Source organism: Brachycentrus maculatus, unplaced genomic scaffold (genome assembly GCF_059751285.1).
Source record: "Brachycentrus maculatus isolate JH-2025_06_01 unplaced genomic scaffold, ASM5975128v1 h1tg000199l, whole genome shotgun sequence".
NCBI lineage: Eukaryota > Metazoa > Arthropoda > Insecta > Trichoptera > Brachycentridae > Brachycentrus > Brachycentrus maculatus.
In genome coordinates this window covers 2,204,372-2,224,557 of record NW_028280950.1, presented here as the reverse complement: position 1 = coordinate 2,224,557, position 20,186 = coordinate 2,204,372, and the positions used below count along the sequence as shown (strand labels likewise).

The following is a 20,186-nucleotide window of genomic DNA, read 5'->3' as shown; positions in this document are numbered from 1 at the left end:
ATCCTCCCAAGTCAGTCAGTCGAGAACTGCCGACGAATTGACAGCAGTGGTCGTCCTGGGCGGCGCAAACCTGATGCCTTGTAAAAGAGGCAAGCTTGCTTAAGGCTCTCAGGAGGCATGTGGAGTACATGGCCAAGCCAACTGAATCGCCTTTTCTTGACGACAGTTGTGACTTATCTCTTCATTCCTCACAAAGTCAAACCAAACCATAGGTATCAAGTAAATAATTATCGATAAAAATATGCATACACAACATAAAGTAATTTCTAAATAGACGAAACAAGCATCGGCGGATAATTTATAGTAGGAGCAGGTACTTATTTTCATTATTTATATTTTTCCCTTATCTTTTTTCGTTATGACTTGTTAAAATACTCACGTGAAATTAGGCTTTAATGTCATTATTCTAAGAGTGAAAATTGTATGTATTTGTTTATGGTTCTTGAATATAGACAGATATCAGGTAGCCTCTCGTAGTAAACGCAACCACTGATAATTACTTAGTTAACGAACCAACATTCCATCCGAGTTGTCAAATCGTAGTGTTGTTTTGATTTTTGACACTGAGTTTATTTTGTAATAGGTAATTATCCTCGTTTTATAACTAATTCTAAAATGTATAACATATTAAATTGCATTGTTATGCTGAAAATATAGCTAATTGTCCTCTCAAAAAGCATTAAACTTTAGCTTGAATGTGCAGATTAAATACTCGAGTATAAACCATGAGTAGTTTTAGTAACTATTTTCCTCATTTTTTTCAGAGTATAAATTATTTTATTTCTGGGCACATCATTCCAAGGATATAACTTGGAATGCGAGTCTAAAACAATGGAAATCTGTCATAATAAATACAGTCAGCAATGGAGGAAGGCTCAACTTCGAGACATCATACGGTAAATCAGATAACGTCGGAGGACACCAAGTTCAAAGGGTCTTCCGAACCTCAAAATGTTTCCGCCGCTTCGTATCCATCCGAAAATGTCTTTAAAAAAGATAATTATGTGTCTCGACCATGTGCCATAATTGGTCCCGGGGTGATTCCTTCATACCACAGGATCGAAGGTTACGTTCCCCACGGGTGGTCTCAATCCAGCGAAGGCGCCCACCCCTACTATCGCCAACCTCAAGTGCAGTTCTGTCCGGAGCGCGTGTATCCAACCAGAAATATATCCCCCCGACACACCTTCCAGGAGAACATGAGCAGAATAATAGTGCCCTCACCGACAGAGGTCAAGCTCAGGTCCGAACACTTTGTATCTTCTCAGACTTCTAGAAATTTAGCGGAGACTCCAAAGTCCAGTATTTCTCAAGATGCAAAGTACTGCGACAGCGCCGTCTTGGTGAATACTCACTCGGCAGATGTTTTACGGCCCCAGTACAACAGAAATGGAGACTTGCAGCAGAGGTTGGAGGTGCAGGGGTCCCCCGCAGCGCAGTACGCCATGCACACATATCCCTCCAACAAGGTACACACTGCCGCTATAAGTCCGTATCCTAATATCTACAATTATGCTTCGGAGCTTCAGAGATATCCTTTGGATTATCACAACCCCGGAATACAAATAGTCAAAAACAACCAAATTTACCAAAAAATAGCCGAGCCATCTCCGTACATAGTTGCCAACGAATATCCGGTAGGCGGCTATTCTCGAGTAAACAATGTCCGTCACGAGCCATACCCGATCTCTAAGGAAAAATACGCGCACCCACGCTATGACTACCAGTATCAGTATCCTAATCAGTACGCTTCGGGATACACTTCCATACAAAAATGTAATGAATATCGGAAAAGAAATGTTATTCATTCCGAATTGAAATACTATCAAGTACCTCAGAAATATGTAGATTCTCATACTTTCTCTCCTAACCCCGATATTCGCAATAAAGTTTCAAGCAGAAAAACCCAACATAATGTCGCATACCACTTGAGCGATGTCCACGGCCATTCCATCGATCCTTATGGTGGCCAAAAGATTTACGGGCTGAATGTCAGCGACAGAACTAACCCGTACCCGTCTAGTTCTAGACCTAACCACGAACCTGCTAAATTTAGGATAGACCACTTTAACCACTACAGAACTTTACCATATCCTGAAGCGCATCTCGTTCCAGACGGTTTACAGAATCAGAATTATAATAAATCTAATATCCCTACTTATCCCATGAAACCACCGGATGTGAACCATTCCTATTCTTCGGTTACCAATGGGGTTTATCCAAAATCAACAGATGAGCAAAATGAATGGATAAGTGAATGTAATACAGCAAATAAATTGTATTGCAATCAGAGATATGCATCGTATAATCCTCTCGCTAAAATACCTACTGAATTTTCTCCTAATATCATATCACCAACTGAATCCAGTACGAGCTTCGACAGTACTCATACCGTCTCTCACCAGCTGTATCAAGAAGACGGTGGCTACGTGAGTCAATGCTCTAATGCAAGTGGGAAAAGCGCCGAATATCAACTCGGCAAGAATACAAATGGTAAACATAACGTTTACCATGAATCTACCAATATTCACATGAATCATGTGGCAAGTTACCCTTCTAATACAGAAATGGGAAATGATAAACCATCCCTTAAGGCATCTAGCGCTAAAGCCTCTATGGATTTGAGACAATTTTTGCAAATATGGGATGAAGAATTTGAGGATTCCAAAACCGCCAAAGTTCCGATAGAATCTAGTATGCATTCTGAAAATTTGAGTACTTTTACACAAACAATTACTCCCGAATGTCCAACATTGCAATCAGAACAACTTTACGTTCTGGATAAGGTTAATATTCCCGTTGATGATTTGCATAAATACCAACATCTTCAGAAGGTTACAAAGCTTCCTGATAATATCAAAGATTACGACCACGCCGAGAGTTTAAAAAGAATTTATTCAAAACAAAACCGTCAAATTATAAGTGATAATTTACATTATGATATAAATACTAATAAAGATAAATTCAATGGCAAAATTTCTGTAACAAAGCCGCCAATCAATGTTTTACAAGAATCAGCTAATGAACTTGTCGATGTGGAATCAAAAATTAGTCAGTCCATTATACATAAAGATGTTGGGTGTAATTTTGAGATAAGACCTTGTAGTCCCGGACAATCTTCCGAAATGAAAATGGACATCTCCCACAGTTTTAATAATCGTATTGTTGAAACTGAAAATATAAATAAAAAGACAACAATATTGACAAACATCAAACATGGGAGTAAGAATCTTCCTCCGAGTTGTTCATACTCAAATGAAACTAATAATGGATTCAAAAGTAATAATAATTGCAAGTCTACAACAGATATTAGCAAAACTCCCATCACATCAATGCACAGTTACATTATACAAAGGCCGAGTATTGTTGAAAATGCTGTACCTTATAGAGAACATCCCGGAATGTCAAATCAGCTTACTTCCATGGAAAGCGTTAATGCTTCATCATTGGAAAATGAAAAACGGGAAACAGTGCTGTATAACGCCAATCAACGCATGGACTTTTTACCAAAAAACAATGATAGGTGCACAAAACTTTCTAATAATGAGAAAAAAACTGTAGATCAAAAAAGTGATATGGAACATGCAAGTGGAATGAATAATATTATCACTAAACATAAAGAATATGCAGTAAATAAGGTGTGTTCAGAAGACGTTCCAAAAGAAACTATACATGATAATAGTTATTGTGCAAATTCAGAGTTGAATACGCACTCGAAAGTTATTGAGCAAGGGATAACTGTCCACATAAATAAAGCCTTTACAAATGTGGAAGTTATTCAATCTGGAAAGGGACATGGTAAAGTTTTACCTAAACTTGGTGATTCTGATCATAAATCCCATAATGAACCGTCAGAGGAAAGACATATTATAAATCAATCGAGTCCTGTGGTTTTAGATTTACAAAGGTTTGTGCCAGAATCTGAATCTTTTAATAAATGCCAAGAAATAAAGGCACTTGACCTATCACCAGTAGATGAGCAAAGAAAAAGCAGAATTGAGGATTTTGTTCAAATAGATATTCCTACATCTTGTAATAAACCAGACTTAACTAATTTTGATCAATATTCACAATCATCCGCTACTACAGCTGCAAATGTGGATGAATTGGTTTATTTTGATACTAAATGTGAACCTGTTGATTTTTCCATTGAACAAAAAGCTCAATATTGTGTTTATAATTCGGATAAAAATAAAATAAATGTTAACAATGATCAAAATCCAGTTGATAACAAAATATCAATTGGTAATAAAAACACAGGATGCATTAGTAACATACTAGCTAATTGTACAATCAATATAGCTACTACTAATTTAACAAATGAAGCACCATTTGAATCTGAGTATATATCCTATGATAAATCACATTTATCAACTCAAATTTCTGATACTGCTCTTGTTGAAAATTCACAAAAATCTGTAATAAAAATAACCCAGGAACATGATATAAAAGGTTTTTCAACTCAAAATTCTGAACTCGCCTTAAATGAGAGTTTAATTGATACCCTTGAAAGTTCTCAGGAACATAATGAAATGGTAACAAATTTATCAGTTTGTATTCCTGAAGTCACCATAATCGACCATTCACCGATTTACAAAACACAAATATCCCAGAAACATGATGTAATCCTGATGAATTCACCAGTTCCTCCAAAAACAGTAAATGAAATATTACCTATTGATAAAACAGAAGATTCTCAAGATCACGACAAAATCGTAACTGATTTATCAGTTTCTCGAGTCATCGAATATGATAATTTAATTAATAATACGCAAAATTCCCAGGAAAATACTGAAATCGTAACTGACGTAACAGTTTGTATTCCTGAAGTAACTGTGTGTAAAGTTTCATCAATTGATAAAACACACAGTTCCCAAGATTGCAATGAAATCATAACAGATTTATCAGTTCATATTCCTGGAGTCTCTCTAGATGTCAGTCATTCACCAGACAAAATACAATGTTCCCAGGAATGTAATGAAGTCTTGACAAATTTATCACTTTCTGAAGTCACCGATGGAAGTTTATCCACTGATATAACACAATGTTCTCAAGAGCACAATAAAATCGTAAAAGTTTTACCAGTTTATATTCCTGAAGCCATTATAGATGACAATATATCAACTGATAAAGCACAATGTTCCCATGATCGTAATAAAGTCGTAGCAAATATATCAATTCCTGAAGTCACTAATGAAATTTTATCGGCTAGTATAATTCTCAGTTCCCAAGAAAATCATGGCATAAAAAATATACCAGTTTCTGATACTACTGTAAATGGAATTTCATCAATTGATAAAACAGAATGTTCTCAAGATCAAAACAAAATCATAACCGATTTACCAGTTCCTGAAGTCACCGAATCGGAAAGTTCAATTGGTAAAATACAATGTTCCGAGGATAACACTGAAACAGATTTATCACTCATTTCTGAAGTTGCCGCGAGTGAAAGTTCATCCATTGCTATAACACAAAGTTCCCAGGAAAGTAATGAAGACATCAAAGGTGTATTATTTAAAATTCCTACAAACATTACAAATGAATCTATACCGATTGAAATAGTGCAAGATGTTAATGATAATAGTGATGTTAAAATGCATTCACCATATGAAGTTTGTGATCGTTATATTTATAATCTTAGGGATTCCGAGCGGCAGGATGAATTTAAATCTGGTTTATTGATTCCCAAAAGTAGAATAACAAATGCGACATATCATGATAAACCAAAATGCTCTGATGGAAAAAATAAAGCTGATACATTAGCTGATTCATCAGTTGAAAAATACAATATTATTGAAAATGAACATTCATCAAATGAAAATGTGAAATGTTCCCGAGAACAGGAAGTTAAAACAATTGAAATATGTGCAGTTATAAATGAAATTTCAATTGATAGCGTTCAAAGTTCGGAGAAAATAAACGAAATTCACAAATCTGAAATCATCACACATGAAACTTCACCAAAGGAAAAAGATAAAAACCATAGTAAATCCATTCCAAAAAATGATGGAAACTTAGAGAGAGAAATCATCATAAATGAAAGTTTGCCAAATTGTACTATAAAACATTCCGATGAAATTAAAACCAATTTACCAATTGATTGCCTTCCCATTCCGATGGAAATCATTGAAATGAAAACTGAATTGATTGAAAAAGTTGAAATTATAAAAAATGAAAATAAACCAGTCGATTTTGTCCAGAATTCTAAAAAGATTACAGATGTTGAAACCAGTTTACCAAATAACAATCCCGAAATCAGTACAAACTCAACCCACAATTTAGAATGTTATCAAGAAACATATAAAATAAAAACTCAAATACCAGCCATTACTGTAAGTGAAAATGAGGTCACCACCCAATGTGTTTCAGAAGAAAAAATATATGAAAATGAAGAGATAAATATTGAAAAGTTGGATGATAAATTAAGCTTTGAACACGATTCACCTTCAAAATTTGGTGATGAAGATGATAATGAAAGTGTGAACTTGGTGTTATATAATATACCTAAAATTGACAAAGAAGACAAGTGTCATAAGGAAGATGTTTTTAATAAATTAGAAACAGTTGAAAAATATACATCACCTTTTAATATTATTGGTAATTCCAAAATGAGCAGTTTAGAATGTGTACCAATAGAAGTGACAGGAATTGAGAGCTGTAGTTTTAATGTTGATAGTGAAATTACAGCAGAAAATAATGAATTTATATATAATGAGACTCATTCAAACGAAATCACCAAAATTGAAACAAAACTTTTAGCTTCAACCTACACAGAATCTTCAAAAAATGAACATAACTTATTAGAGAAGTCCGTAGAGCTTGATAATATTGAAAATGGAGAGAAAATATGTGATGTAGTTGATCAGGCTAATTTAATTTGTTCCGATGATGTTATCGGATCACAATCTCTTTCAGATGTACCGACTATTGTGAATGATATCAATTGTGAAACAAATAATAATTGTGAAAAATTTCAACGCAACACAATAGAACCTTCCCGCGAAGAAAAAACAACTCTTACTTGTGAACAAAGTGAACCTATTGACTCTAGAGATGATACATATTCAATGATAGAAGTATCATTTTTAGAGACTTGCAAAGATGAGAGTCTATGTGATGTTGAAAACATTTTAGAGGTGGAGTCAGTTGAACTTGAGATACAACCGGAAGATGAAGTTTTAGGAGAGTTTGAGACGAATGGAAATATCATAGTTTATGAATTGCAATCACCTATAACTTCCCATTGCGAAGATTTAATAGAAATTTCAAAGACTGATGACATTGATGTTGACAATTTGTTAAATATCTCTATTCCGAGTAACTACGATGAATGTACAATGGAAAATAGTAGAGATGCCCTTGACAATACAAACAATATATCAGAAGAGTTCAAGATAGAAGGAAATACCGTAGAATTAGGAGGGTGCTGGATAGAAGATATTGCTTGTGTAGAGACAGTGGTATCGGAAGATACCATATTCCAGTGTGAAGATGAAGTTGAAACTGTTTCTCCAGGAACTACTTGGGGACCACACTCTTCAGATAATGAAGACAATGATTCTGTGCCTTATTCCACACACGATATACAAGATGTAAGTAAGGAGTCCAACAGCAATGATGTTTTGAAGAATTGTGACACAATTGAAGTTATTGAAGCGTTGCCATCAGTGCCTTGTGAAATGTCTGGTGAAGATATAGAATATTTCCCTGATAAAATATTTGAAGAAGCTGCAAAAATACAAACAACTTCTTGTATGAAATATAAAAAAGATGATTTAATATGTGATTTGAATCCGCCTGTTAAAAAATCTGCTCAAGACAATTTGTTACTCGATGATATAGAAATATCAGCAGTTCAGGATGTAAAAACCAAGGAGAAAGAATTTTCAGATGATAATGAAGAATTTATTCTTAAAAGAAAATATGAATTGAAATTACATAAAAATACTGTTAAAAAATACCATGTTTCTAAAAAAAATGGCATATCTGAAGAAAATTTTAACAATTTGGTAAAAGTATCATCGGATTGTGATAAAAAATCCTATGCTCGAGATTTTGCACCAATTGCAAATAAAAAATATGGAGAATCATCTATCGTATCACGGTTACCTGTCAAAACATCCACTGATATTAAGTCAGATGTAGATTGCTGCACTAAGGAAAGAGACCATCCCACGACTAGTACAAATAATAAGAGGAGAAATTCTTGTTATATTCAAGACTCTGAGCGAAATTATAGGTTGAGTAAAAAAAATAAGCGTGAAGAAAATATTATTGATGAAAAGTTGACCGAGAAATTTGTTGCTAACTTCAGTGAGGATATTTTGGGCAGTAAAGTTAATCACTTCTCTGAAGGGAAGTTAATAACCAAAGCAGCCAAAAAATATATTCCACCTGATGATGCCTATCAACATAACTTAAAATGTAAGTTACCACTTCCTGAAAGCATACTAATGTCGTTGTCAGGTAACAAGAAGAGTTCGCGGAGTAAACAACGATCTAAGAGTAACACAGTAACTGTACAGCAACATTCTACATATAAAATAAATAAGTTACCAAAAAGTAAACCTAAGAAAAATTTTGAAGATGCCCTGAAACAGATCGATGAGACTAATATTTATCGATCCAAGAAGAAATTTAAAAAATTTTTCAACCCCAACCCCATTATACCAAAGATGATTATTAAGAAAAATGAAACGGGGTCTCACTACATGAGTGCACCGATAAAGCGCTCGCACACTCCCGACTTGACCGGGAACAAGTGGCAGCCGTGGGTAACATTGCAAAGGAATATATACATTGAAAAAATGATCAAATCTAAAAATTGGAGGGCAGCGTACGTAGACCAATCGTTGTTGAATAAAAACTCGATGTCGGCTGATGATAGTAAATCATTCCAAAAGAAGAAAGATGTTGGTTCTAAATATCAACTTCTCAAAATACGCACTAGTCAAGTTTTAGACCAATACGTTTTATAACACTAAATAATAAATGGTGATGGACCATCTTGAGAAGTGATAAATTTATCCAAAGTGTAAAGTGTATCGCATAAACGGTGGACAGATGGCCGTGCAGCAGCAAGGGTGTTGATATTTAGTTGTTTACCATCCTGTGTGCATTGTCCGCTTTCCTTGATTTAAAAGCAATTATTGAAATAAGGGTTGGTGCAAATTTAGGCTTAATTACTCCCACCTATTCCAAAGTAACATTCCCTACATAAATGAAAATAAATTATTTAAGTGTTTAAAAGATGAAAAAAATATATAGCAATAAAGCAATATGTATTTATCAGATACACAGATTCCTAAGTAAAATATTTTTTTATAGATTTAAACCATTTCTAGTCACTTAAGGTTTGAATTCCACTGCCCACTTTTGATGGTTTTTTCAAAGAATGCTGATGTCTTTTGCTTCATTCAGAACATGAAAATAATATTTTTAGATCATTATAATTGCAATACTGATATGTTTCTAAAGAACGTATATAAGATAAGTAGGGTTACTTAGCTTTCTATTTATCATATCTATAGATATGCAGAGTTTACCCTTTCTAAAATATTTATAGTTAAAATGTTTTTCTTTATACATATTATATTTCTACATAAATGTTATTCTGTGTTGAATGAATTTTTTTAATAAGTTACTATTTAAGTTATTATTTTTAAATAAATTTGTTACCAGTATAAAATACTGCTTTTTGTAAATGTTTTACATTTTATTATTACATAATTATTGTTAAAGTTACGTTTTTTGTGTGATAATTTTAGAAGTGAGTTGAAGGGCATTAAAATATTTATAGTACCTTATAGGTAAAAATAGGTTGTAAGGTTATAAAAAAACTGTTTTGGTTCCATTTCAAGGCAGAAGAAAGGGGTATTCAAATATCCTTCTAAATCATAATTTTTCAATATACAATTATTTAAAAAAAAAACCTACCCAATTTGTAAAAATATTATTTATAAAATGTTACCTATTGTTTTGTTATTGATTTCATAGTTATTTAAATGTGTTGTACATACTTAATTTGTTATTTATGAGTTGTACTCAAAATATAAAGTAGGCAATTGATTTACCAGGATGTGCCTCTTACCGCTCATTGTATTGAGGTTTTTTTTATACATAAATGTACCAGTAGGTATTTATGAGATTTTGCATAAAATTATTTTTTGCTGGATTAAGTTAACCATCCATCCATCCTGGTAAATCGAGAGTCTTCTGTACACACATGTAAGGATTTATAATATTGGGATACCATATCAAGACAGCACGAGTGTGAAAAAATAAAATAAACTTGAAAAGTTAGTGTGGTCCCGTGAGAAATTGTAATTAATGTCGTGTTTATGTTAAAACCAAAGTCTATAAGTACAAATGTTAACTCGGTATGCATATCTATAATCTAATATCTTTCCATAAAAATATACATATCGCTCACTCCTTTCAAGAACGTCATAAATCAAAAAACTTGATTTCTCAGGAGAACGTTTTTTAAGTTTAAAAATATAATACAATGTATAAAAAATAAATATCAAGCCACTTCTTGAACTTTTTACTGTGCAACAAATCTTTTTAGGTAAGACCTGAAGGTTTTTTCTCCATTTGAAAAATATTTAGTTTATTTAAAAAAATAATTAAACAAAACCTTTTCTTCAAAATGCAAAAACAACACTTTCTGCCCTGTAGCGAGTAAATATTAAGTTAAAAATATGCCACTTTTGCTGGGATAAAGTACATTTTCTGGGCATTCCGAAAACATGCACAACTGAAAATTGACGAATTTTGATTTATGACGTTCTTGAAAGGAGTGAGCGATATGTGAAAAATTTTAAATCAAGGAGACCATGTCCACTACTGGATATTGAGTGTTTTTCCCGTTTGGTCTATTTATACTCTGAAATAAAGAAGCAACAAATGGTGTGCTTATTGCTATTTTACATAAATAAAACTATATAAAATTTAATTTAGACATTTTTTTCTAACAAGGTCAAACATTGTATTACGTAAGTTGTGTTTTTACAAAAGTGGATGTGGTCGACTTGTATTTTCAGGTTTTACCTCTTATTGCATAGCATAAGTCATTTATATAGGGTGTGACCTTGAAGGAATTGTACTATGACGGACTGGCTAGTAATTTTTTGTTGTTATATTATTTACTTGTTAATTAAAAATGAATTAAATTGTATTACTTTCTAATTTAGAATGTACTAATATTAACTGAGAATTTAATCTTTATAAAATGTCATTTAAAAATGGCAATATTAATTCTAACATAATGTTTGCTATTGCAATTTTTTTTTGGAAAGGGTTTTAAATTCCGGAAACAATTTTATAAAAATGATCGACAAAAACATGCAATACGCGTTGTCCAATACAAAAATGGTCCCAACCGATATGTTGGCTACACTTGATGCTGTTTCTAACGTTGTTATTTATTGAAAAACAATTTCTCAAAATTTATGTTGCTTTTTACTCTAAAAATGTAAGGTAACCAGTCCTATTATTGTAGGATACAGAGTTGCATACAAATTTGTAACATTTCATTACATTTCTTGAGTAAATTATTATGCTGTGTCGTGTTAAGTGCCTGTTTACAACACTTAGATATTACATATAATATTGTTATGCGAGTCTACTATCATACTTGAGTGCCTTTATCTCGTGTTTTTATTGGGTATCATTGCACCATTTGATACAAACCTAAATGTTTGTGTTTTTTTTTTCTCCAGTATTTTTTTTTCTGCACAGTTTTAAATTGAGTGCCTTTAACTTTGGCCATCTCTGGATCAATGATAGCAATTTAAAACAATATATTTTGTGTGCCATTAATTCAGGGTGTTTATACAATCAATCTGAGTGATAAAAAAAAACAGTTTGCCTTTGAATGTGATTTAAAATAAAAACTTTTAAACACTGGTTGTTAACAGTTTTGTTTTATATAAGTTTTATATATATATATATATTTATATAGTACCTATTGTACAAGGTGGTGGTTGAAAAAAAGAATTAAGTTTTTTGAATGTCCGTTTATTTTTAAGAGAGGTATCATAATAAAGTTTTGCGTGTTATTGGGTATTTTAAGAATTTATTTTAAAATAGAACTATACTATAATATATGTATATATGATGGTTACCCATATGTACTATTTACAAGTGCAATCAGTTACCTTTCAACATGTTTATTTTCAGTGAATAAAAAGGTAATATTTATAAAGAGGATTTATTTCTTGCTGACTGCAAACAGAAACTACAAAAATTAAATGGTTTGTTATTATATAGCATAAAGGTTGACCAAATAAAGTGTTCTGATTGATATTATTAAGGTGTTTTAATTGTCTTTTCTAAGGTGTAGCGCTATATATTTTCACACATTCCTGTCTTATGGCATTCACAAGGTCTTGGTTGATCAGGAACACAAATCTCAGCCCAGACACCTGCAAAAAAAAATAATTTCACACACAAGTTCATTCCTCAGTATTGAAAACATATTTCAGACCCTAAGTATAAAATCACTAGTTCCAAAGAAGTGCTAGACCAAAAATGTGTAGGAACTAATGTTCTATAATTTAATAAACATAAAAATGGTAGTAAATTCATTATTTTCTATGTCGTCAGTCTATATCACAAGTTATTAATAAAATGTGTGATAAAAGTTGAAAGATAAGTTAGTATGTATCGAGTATAATAAAATGATGTTGACAATAAATCATATCACCTCTATGACACTGTTGTGGTTCAGTTTAATTTTGTTGCCATGTAAAATTGGTCGTCCGTCGACATAGATTGGTCTCTTTCCTTCGGAAGCAAGGAAGAAGTCTCCGCTATTTCTCAGTCTGATAGCCGCTTGCCGTCTCGAGATCTTGCCCGCCGGACCTTCCAGACTGAGATCTATATCCACTACGTGATCCTTTGTACTTCGTCCAATACTTATCTATCAACAACCAATATTTATATTTATATAAATGCAGTCCGAAAATTTTATATATCGCTCACTCCTTTCAACAACGTCATATATCAAAAATTGATAATTTTAACTTGTGCATGTTTTCGGAATGCCCAGAAAATGTACTATATCCCAGCAAAAGCGGCATATTTTTGACTTAATATTTACCCGCTACAGGGCAGGAAGTGTTGTTTTTGCATTTTGAAGAAAAGGTATTGTTCAATTACTTTTTTAAATATACTAAATATCTTTCAAATGAAAAAAAAAACCTTCAGGTTTTACCTAAAAAGATCTGTTGCACAGTAAAAAGTTCAATAAGTGGCTTGATATTTATTTTTAATACATTTTATTATATTCTCAAACTTTAAAAACGATCTCTGGTAGCTATTGAAGTTACCAATAAAAATAGAATTACTGGACAAATATTGACTAACAAATGTTGGTAATTAACTTAAAAGTAGTATACATGGAAAACCACTTATGAATGAAGAAACATGACATTAACAGTAATAAAAATAAAAGCAAATTAATGTTTCTGTATAATAAAAAGGTTCCAATATTAATTTGTTTTTTGATAAAGCTAAAAACACTGCACTAGTGGAAGCGGTAGTTGTCATCTATCCAAATAGTACAGTAAAAGTTCTCTAATCCAAATTTGTAATATTATGAATTTTGCTATAATATAAAAAAATATTACCAAATTTTAGTCCCCACAAGGATGTTTCATACAAATCTTTTGTTTTGACGTTTCATTCAATCATTCAAATAACATTTTAGATGAAATTATAAATAAAAATAAAATATTAAAAAAAAATTACATCTTTGGAGCGCATGAGATATCTCACGAGGCGACCGCGTAGAACAGCCAAGGTTTGTTTGTCGAAGTCAGGACCTCCACCCCCGACCACAGAGTCTACAAGGACTTGCCATCTTCCTAACGAATTTTCCAACAGGCGTATTTCTTTCTTTGACCACCTAAAATAAAATTGAAAAAAAATTATTATGTAATTTAAATATTTAAAAAACCATCTCACATTATCACAAAATAATACTTTTTAATGTGAAAGAGTATCAAAATTTTATCAAGCTATACGACCCATCGTGACATTAACGTCATTAACTTATCCGTAACAGATTACATGATTGGACATCAAAATAATATTTATTTTTATAACACTTATTCCCGAATATATGTGAAGTAGTACATCAATTTATTTTTAAGAACTCTGGAGATAATTAAAAAGAAAACTCCACTATGACCTCTGTGTATAAACATTCGAGATACGAACCATGATCCGCTATACTTGCATGCGTGGTGTACCTGTCTTGTTTGTTGTTAGTGTCGCATTTATCTAAACAAAATTTGTCCTAAAAGAGGATGAACTTAGTTGCACTTGTGCTTATAATACAAGGGCTATTAACACCTTAACCTTTCCGAGGGAATGGACGTTAATGAACGTTGGTGCGAATTTTCCTCAAAAGAGTATCAACGTTAATGAACGTCGAAGTCTGTCTGTCAGTTGTTACTTATATAGCAATGACATCTGTGGATATTTGTACGTAATCTTGTCATAAAATAAAACCTAGAGATGGTGAGTTTTAATTTTTCAAAATTATTTTTACGTAATTTTTATCTTCATAATACATACATAGATTCTATGAAAAAAAAATGTAAAAAGAATCCACTTCCCAAAGAAAGTTGGACATCAATTATTGTTTTTTCAATATTGAAAGCATTTACTTTGTGGATCATATTGATACATTATTTTGAGAAATAAAAAGACTTTGTTTTTTGATCCACTCACATTTTTATTAACCAACTAGTTTCGGCAACAACCTGTTGCCCTCTTCAGGGTTTAATTTATGACTAAACATATATATGAAGAAGAAACAGTGTACAAGTTATCTTTTTTATTTATTTTTTATATGTATGTTAAGTCATAAATTAAACCCTGAAGAGGGCAACAGGTTGTTAGTAAAAATGTGAGTGGATCAAAAAACAAAGTCTTTTTATTTCTCAAAACAATATATCAATTATTGTACTCCCGGAAAGGTTAAAGACGGATCCCACGCTATCGCGGATTCGTATATAGTCGGACTCAATGCCATCTCTTGGCCAAAAAAACTTGTTTATTCGGAAATAAATTTGTTTCATTCAAATAAATTATGCTGTAAGTAAATTTTATGTTTAAAGTAAATTTATTTCTTGTTTTATGATTTTGAAATTCGGTCAGTTTTGCCCTTTTCGGATCATATCTTTTGCATTTGTGTAATTTTTTGTGCTCTAGTAGGAGTTTTTGGGTGCAATTTATAATTAGTTGAACTCCACATCAAAAAAATAGTCATAAACCCATTTTAGTCAAATAAGGTTTGTTTCAGTGCTGCAATCGGATTTTTGACCAGGTTTTGTTTTTATTGAGCAAATAAATTTGGACAAAAATCATGAAAATTTAATCTATTTATTAATTTTCTTGGCAATTCAATGAATATTGCTTATTTCACATACCTTATTGTTGAGCTAATTTACAAATCTGATTACTGTGACAAGATTACGGTTCAAGATATTTTTCATTATTTACTAACTAACTAAGTAACCATCACGCCGCTTCTCCGCAGGGGTAGGCAGAGGGAATAGAACGCCACACCACTCTTTCTTTGCAAACATTCTTCACCTCTTCCACGTTCATGCATCTCCTCTAATTATTATTGCATATTTATTAAACCTTTTGTTTAGTATCAACTAAAATGTTAAATATTACCTGTCTGCGATGGCTAATTCTGTTTCAGTGGCTTCATCCCGGGGCTCCTGAAGTTCTGAATCGTTTACCATGTCTTCAGCATCAGAGAAACTCAATGCATTATCACCTATTTCACACAATTATTATTCATATTAATTACAATTAAAGAATAACGATAATCTTATTATCAATAAAATATATTTCCAAATAATATTAACCTCTAGGAAGAGCTTGCACAGATTGGTCTGGAAGTAGACTATATTGTTTTAGCAACTGCCAGTGGTTGAAAAGCGATTTTGCAGTTCGTGTAGGATAGAATATAGAAGGATGTTGTTCTAATAATTCTTGAAATTTATCAATTGTCGGTTGGGAGTTCTGAAACAAAGATATTTATCGTTTAAAAACTTAAGGCTAGGTTTATACAATGCCTTTTTTTATGTTAAAAATACAAATAAACAATACATTTTTTGACGATACCTACGCAACAACCAAACCTCATACTGTAAATTATACATATTTTCGCATGTTACATTTGTTTTAAGCACGAGGCGGTTAAACGGTTGAACAATGTATTACCGAATGAATTTATGTTTAGTTTCTATAACTCCAAACAATGTTTAAAACGAGGCCTGAAACTCGTTGGCAAATGATATCATTTGTCATTTTCTTTATGTACAAATTTTATTGCAGTGGCAAATATAAATGTCAGCGACTGCCTTTTTCTCTCTTCGACGTTGTGGCAGACTTTTTCGCTTATCGCTGTATACAAATTTAACCTTAATTCATTTATGTCAATGTTACGCTTTGATGCCAATAAGGATTAACTGTAATTGGGTGCACAGAGTCAGAGGTGCAAAATATCAGAAGACATGAAGATATATAATAAATGAAGTATTTGTGTAAAGACAGAGTGATATGTTTATCCATTCTTCCTATATTTAAAGGAACACTGCATGGTAATCAAATAATCGCTACTGCTATGCTCAATAATATTATCTGTTCCGTATGTCTAAAGAGGTATTTCCAAGCGGGATTCTTCTACATCTTTAACGCGAGTGTTCTTGCTTACTTCAAAATTCTTATCATAATATATACCCTTTAAATTTTTTGTTTGTAATGTAAATGTAAATTTTTCTAAATAAATTGAATTGAATTAATATTAAGACTAATTTCTCAATGATATGAAATAAACGAAAAAACTATACTCACGCTTGCAATGGTCGCAAGTAATTCTTCTTCTCCATTTGAGAATAATGCTTTACTCCTGATGGAAGCGATCAGATCCGGGTGAAGGTTCCTCATGGCAGCCACGGCAACTCGGCTGATCTCCGCATTGTACAGTAGCGCATACCAGCGGGACACGATCTCGCTAACAGTAAACCGACAAGAGAACTTGATGCCGCGGTGCACCATGCGCAGGTCATTTGTCTACAGAAACAGAGAACCAGTATTACTGCGGACATAAAGTAAGAAACAAAGAGACTTTCTTTTTTTTCTTCTTCTCCGTCTTAGTCCTCTATACTGAGGGTTGTAACCCTTGTCGAAGCAATGACTCTTCTCCAGCTATCCCTTGACTGTGCTGCACGTAGTGCTCCAACCACCGAGGTGCGTGCTGCTGTCTTAACCTGTTAACCGGATCCACGCGGCTCGCATAACCGTTTGTGTTTTTACAAGACATGCCCCATACGCGGCTGACATAAGCGTTTGTGTTTTCACTTTGCTCCAAGTTTCGAACCTCAGTTCAACTTGGAGGGATTTTTTCATGGTGTGGAACTTTGGATAAAATAATACGTCAATCCTCGGCCTTATGACATCTGTTGAAATATCTGACTAATAATTTGTAATATCACAAGGATAAATAAAACAACAGATCCCTGATTTTTCTTGCGGTCGGTAATTAGTCCGCGCCATAATCATGCCCTATATCTGTCTCACTCTCGACGCTACGCATCGCGAGTGGGTAAGAGTGACACACGATGCGTGCTTTGATTTATTTATGTTACGATCTAATTTGTTTATATTACGATATATTTCAAGAATAATGTGACAAACGTGTATTATAGAGTACCAAAAAGGCACAATGAATCCCATTGAACGTTTTTGTTTAGGAAAATAAATCGTTTCAAAACTAAATACATGATAAAAGTAATAATTTAAAAAACGGCGAAATACAGCCGCGCACGAGCGTCTCTTAGGAACAAAGTTAACGCGTTTAAAAGGTTAACCGGGCGGGACGCATAAATACGTCAAACGTAAATGATATTGGGTACGGGTAGGACATATGATTACGTCCTTGAAATATATGTTGCGCCCTGGACCGGGCGGGATGTATGTTTTTCGAACAACAAAGGTATTAGTCATCCATACATGAATTTAAGACACTTTATTTATTGTTTCGGCATTAACTTTGTGGTAAGACATGTTACAATGATTAAAGAAAACACTTGTTTTTTACCACTTGAGTTTTATTAAAGACTACATGTTTCAGAAGTTAAACTTCCATCATTCAGGTCTGTATAATAACAGTTATTATACAGACCTGAATGATGGAAGTTTAACTTCTGAAACATGTAGTCTATAATAAAACTAAAGTGGTAAAAAACAAGTGTTTTCTTTAATCATTGTAATTTAAGACACGGAGTGAATCAGTATTCGCGCCCGTTACAAGTTGCGTAATTGGACAGCAGACCGCCCGGTTAACAGGTTAACTTGATCGGTTCATTGTGTGGGGATCTTCTTTTCCAGAGATTTTAATTACACTTAATAGTTTTGATGGCTTTGTACCTACATAAAATGAATAATTACATTTATGACAAATGTAATTATTCAATTATTGTGCAGGTGCAGCATCGCCTTCTCTAAATGTATGGTCCCACGGTGTGGCCATAAAATACGCGGCCAGATACTGTACGGTTCTACCGTTGGGGCTTGTATTTATTTAATAATTATTATATGTAATTAGTTTACTTCAAGATTTGCTCTACCAATGACATCACAGCTGTCCAAATTTAAAACACAGTAAGGGACTTTTTTTTGTAGTACGTTTTTTTTGCATTTTTGGACTAAGTAGAGTCTACTTAGTCCATAAATGCAAAAAAAACGTACTACAAAAAAATTGTCCCTTACTGTGTTTTAAATTTGAACAGACGATCTGTTGATGGTACTACACAGTGAAATCGACAATAATGATTGATGGAAAATGTTTTAAAGTAAAGTGTGGTCCAACGCACAATGTTAATTGTGAGTCACACCTTATGTCAAGTTTTTTGCCCAACTTTATTTGACATTTCTTTGTTTGAGTCTTTGAAAAATTCAACCATGGAGAGGTACATAATCGAGTAGCATGTTAATATATTTGAAGCGTTTTATAAAAATGGGCGTTCAAATCAGAATGCATTTCATGATTTTGATGAGGCACAGTTTCACCTCAGTGGATTTGTTAACAACCAAAATTGCCACATTTGAGCAAATGAGAAATATACTGAATTACATAGTCCTAAAATTTGTTATTTTTCCTATAATCTTTGTTTAATTAGCATCAAAGGCTAAAACGTTCTAACTTCTGCAAAGTTTTAATCGAAACGCAATAGATGCAAATATTAAAGGTTGTATACCTGCTGAACACCAATAATCAGAGCCAGATCATCTGTTGGTTTCCAGCGACCCAGGTCTTTAGTACTAAGTTGGCTCATCTGAGCTTTTTTCTTGGATCTCTTGCTGGAGCTACTGGTACCCGGGGGTTTGCCAGTGCTCCTTCTTTTACTGGGCTCCTGGATGGGAGGGGCCGGGGGCACTACGGCTGCCTGCATGTTTCCCGCCGCCAGCATCTCCGAGTACGGACTGCTATAGGACTGCGTGCGTACGCGTCTATCCATCTTGGACATAGATGCGCCGGGAAGGCCCAAGCTGTATTCTACTAATTCATCGTCGAAGCGGCGCCGTTTGATGGAGCGCGAAGAGCTGAAAATACGTTCAAGCTTTAGCAAACACGCAACTGAAATAAAGTTACAAGACAGCTTATTTTATAGTTTATGTCACCTCCTGCGTTTTGTTCCATCTTGTGATGTGTCAATATTTGAAGAAAGGCCTCCATAATCATGATTATCACTTAATGCGGTCGCGGGAAGTGAAGAGGATGAGGAAAAATCCATTTTCACGGATAAATGTAACTTTTTAATGAAGAATAAAGACAAACAATGGCGAAACGGAGAATGTAAATGTCAAAACCGCTTACTACATAGATAAAAAACATTATGGACAATACTTGCAAATGTGCCATAGACAATAACTAAAGAAAATACTATTTCATGCATTGCAGGAATATTGCGATAGGCACCTACTTCTGCCCAGGCAAGGGGCAAAAATTTATTTAAATTATCTCCGTCAATATCCGAGAAACTCTGGTTCTCCCGAATAACTATAAGCAAGTTTGAGACAACATCAACATACAGAATACATACATGTGTTATAGGTAGAAACAGTAGCTGTAAATGTGAATCTGTAGAACATGC

The 20,186-nt window shown here is 33.3% G+C and overlaps 2 protein-coding genes across 2 annotated transcripts; one reads left to right on the top strand and one right to left on the bottom strand.

Moving 5' to 3' along the window:
• Positions 1-491: 491 nt before the first annotated feature.
• On the top strand, positions 492-9,254 carry LOC148307426 (uncharacterized). Its single transcript, XM_088263521.1, has 2 exons — positions 492-583; positions 765-9,254. Exon 2 carries the CDS (start codon positions 864-866, stop codon positions 8,976-8,978), a length of 8,115 nt encoding a protein of 2,704 aa, XP_088119647.1. The 5' UTR covers positions 492-583; positions 765-863; the 3' UTR covers positions 8,979-9,254.
• A 2,946-nt stretch (positions 9,255-12,200) lies between these two features.
• Positions 12,201-19,903, bottom strand: Rcd5 (microspherule protein Rcd5). The gene is made up of 8 exons (XM_088263522.1): positions 19,714-19,903; positions 19,290-19,635; positions 16,885-17,103; positions 15,894-16,050; positions 15,697-15,802; positions 13,756-13,912; positions 12,710-12,925; positions 12,201-12,428 (listed from the first exon to the last, which is right to left on the bottom strand). Exons 1-8 carry the CDS (start codon positions 19,824-19,826, stop codon positions 12,336-12,338), a joined length of 1,407 nt encoding a protein of 468 aa, XP_088119648.1. The 5' UTR covers positions 19,827-19,903; the 3' UTR covers positions 12,201-12,335.
• Between the last annotated feature and the right edge of the window lie 283 nt (positions 19,904-20,186).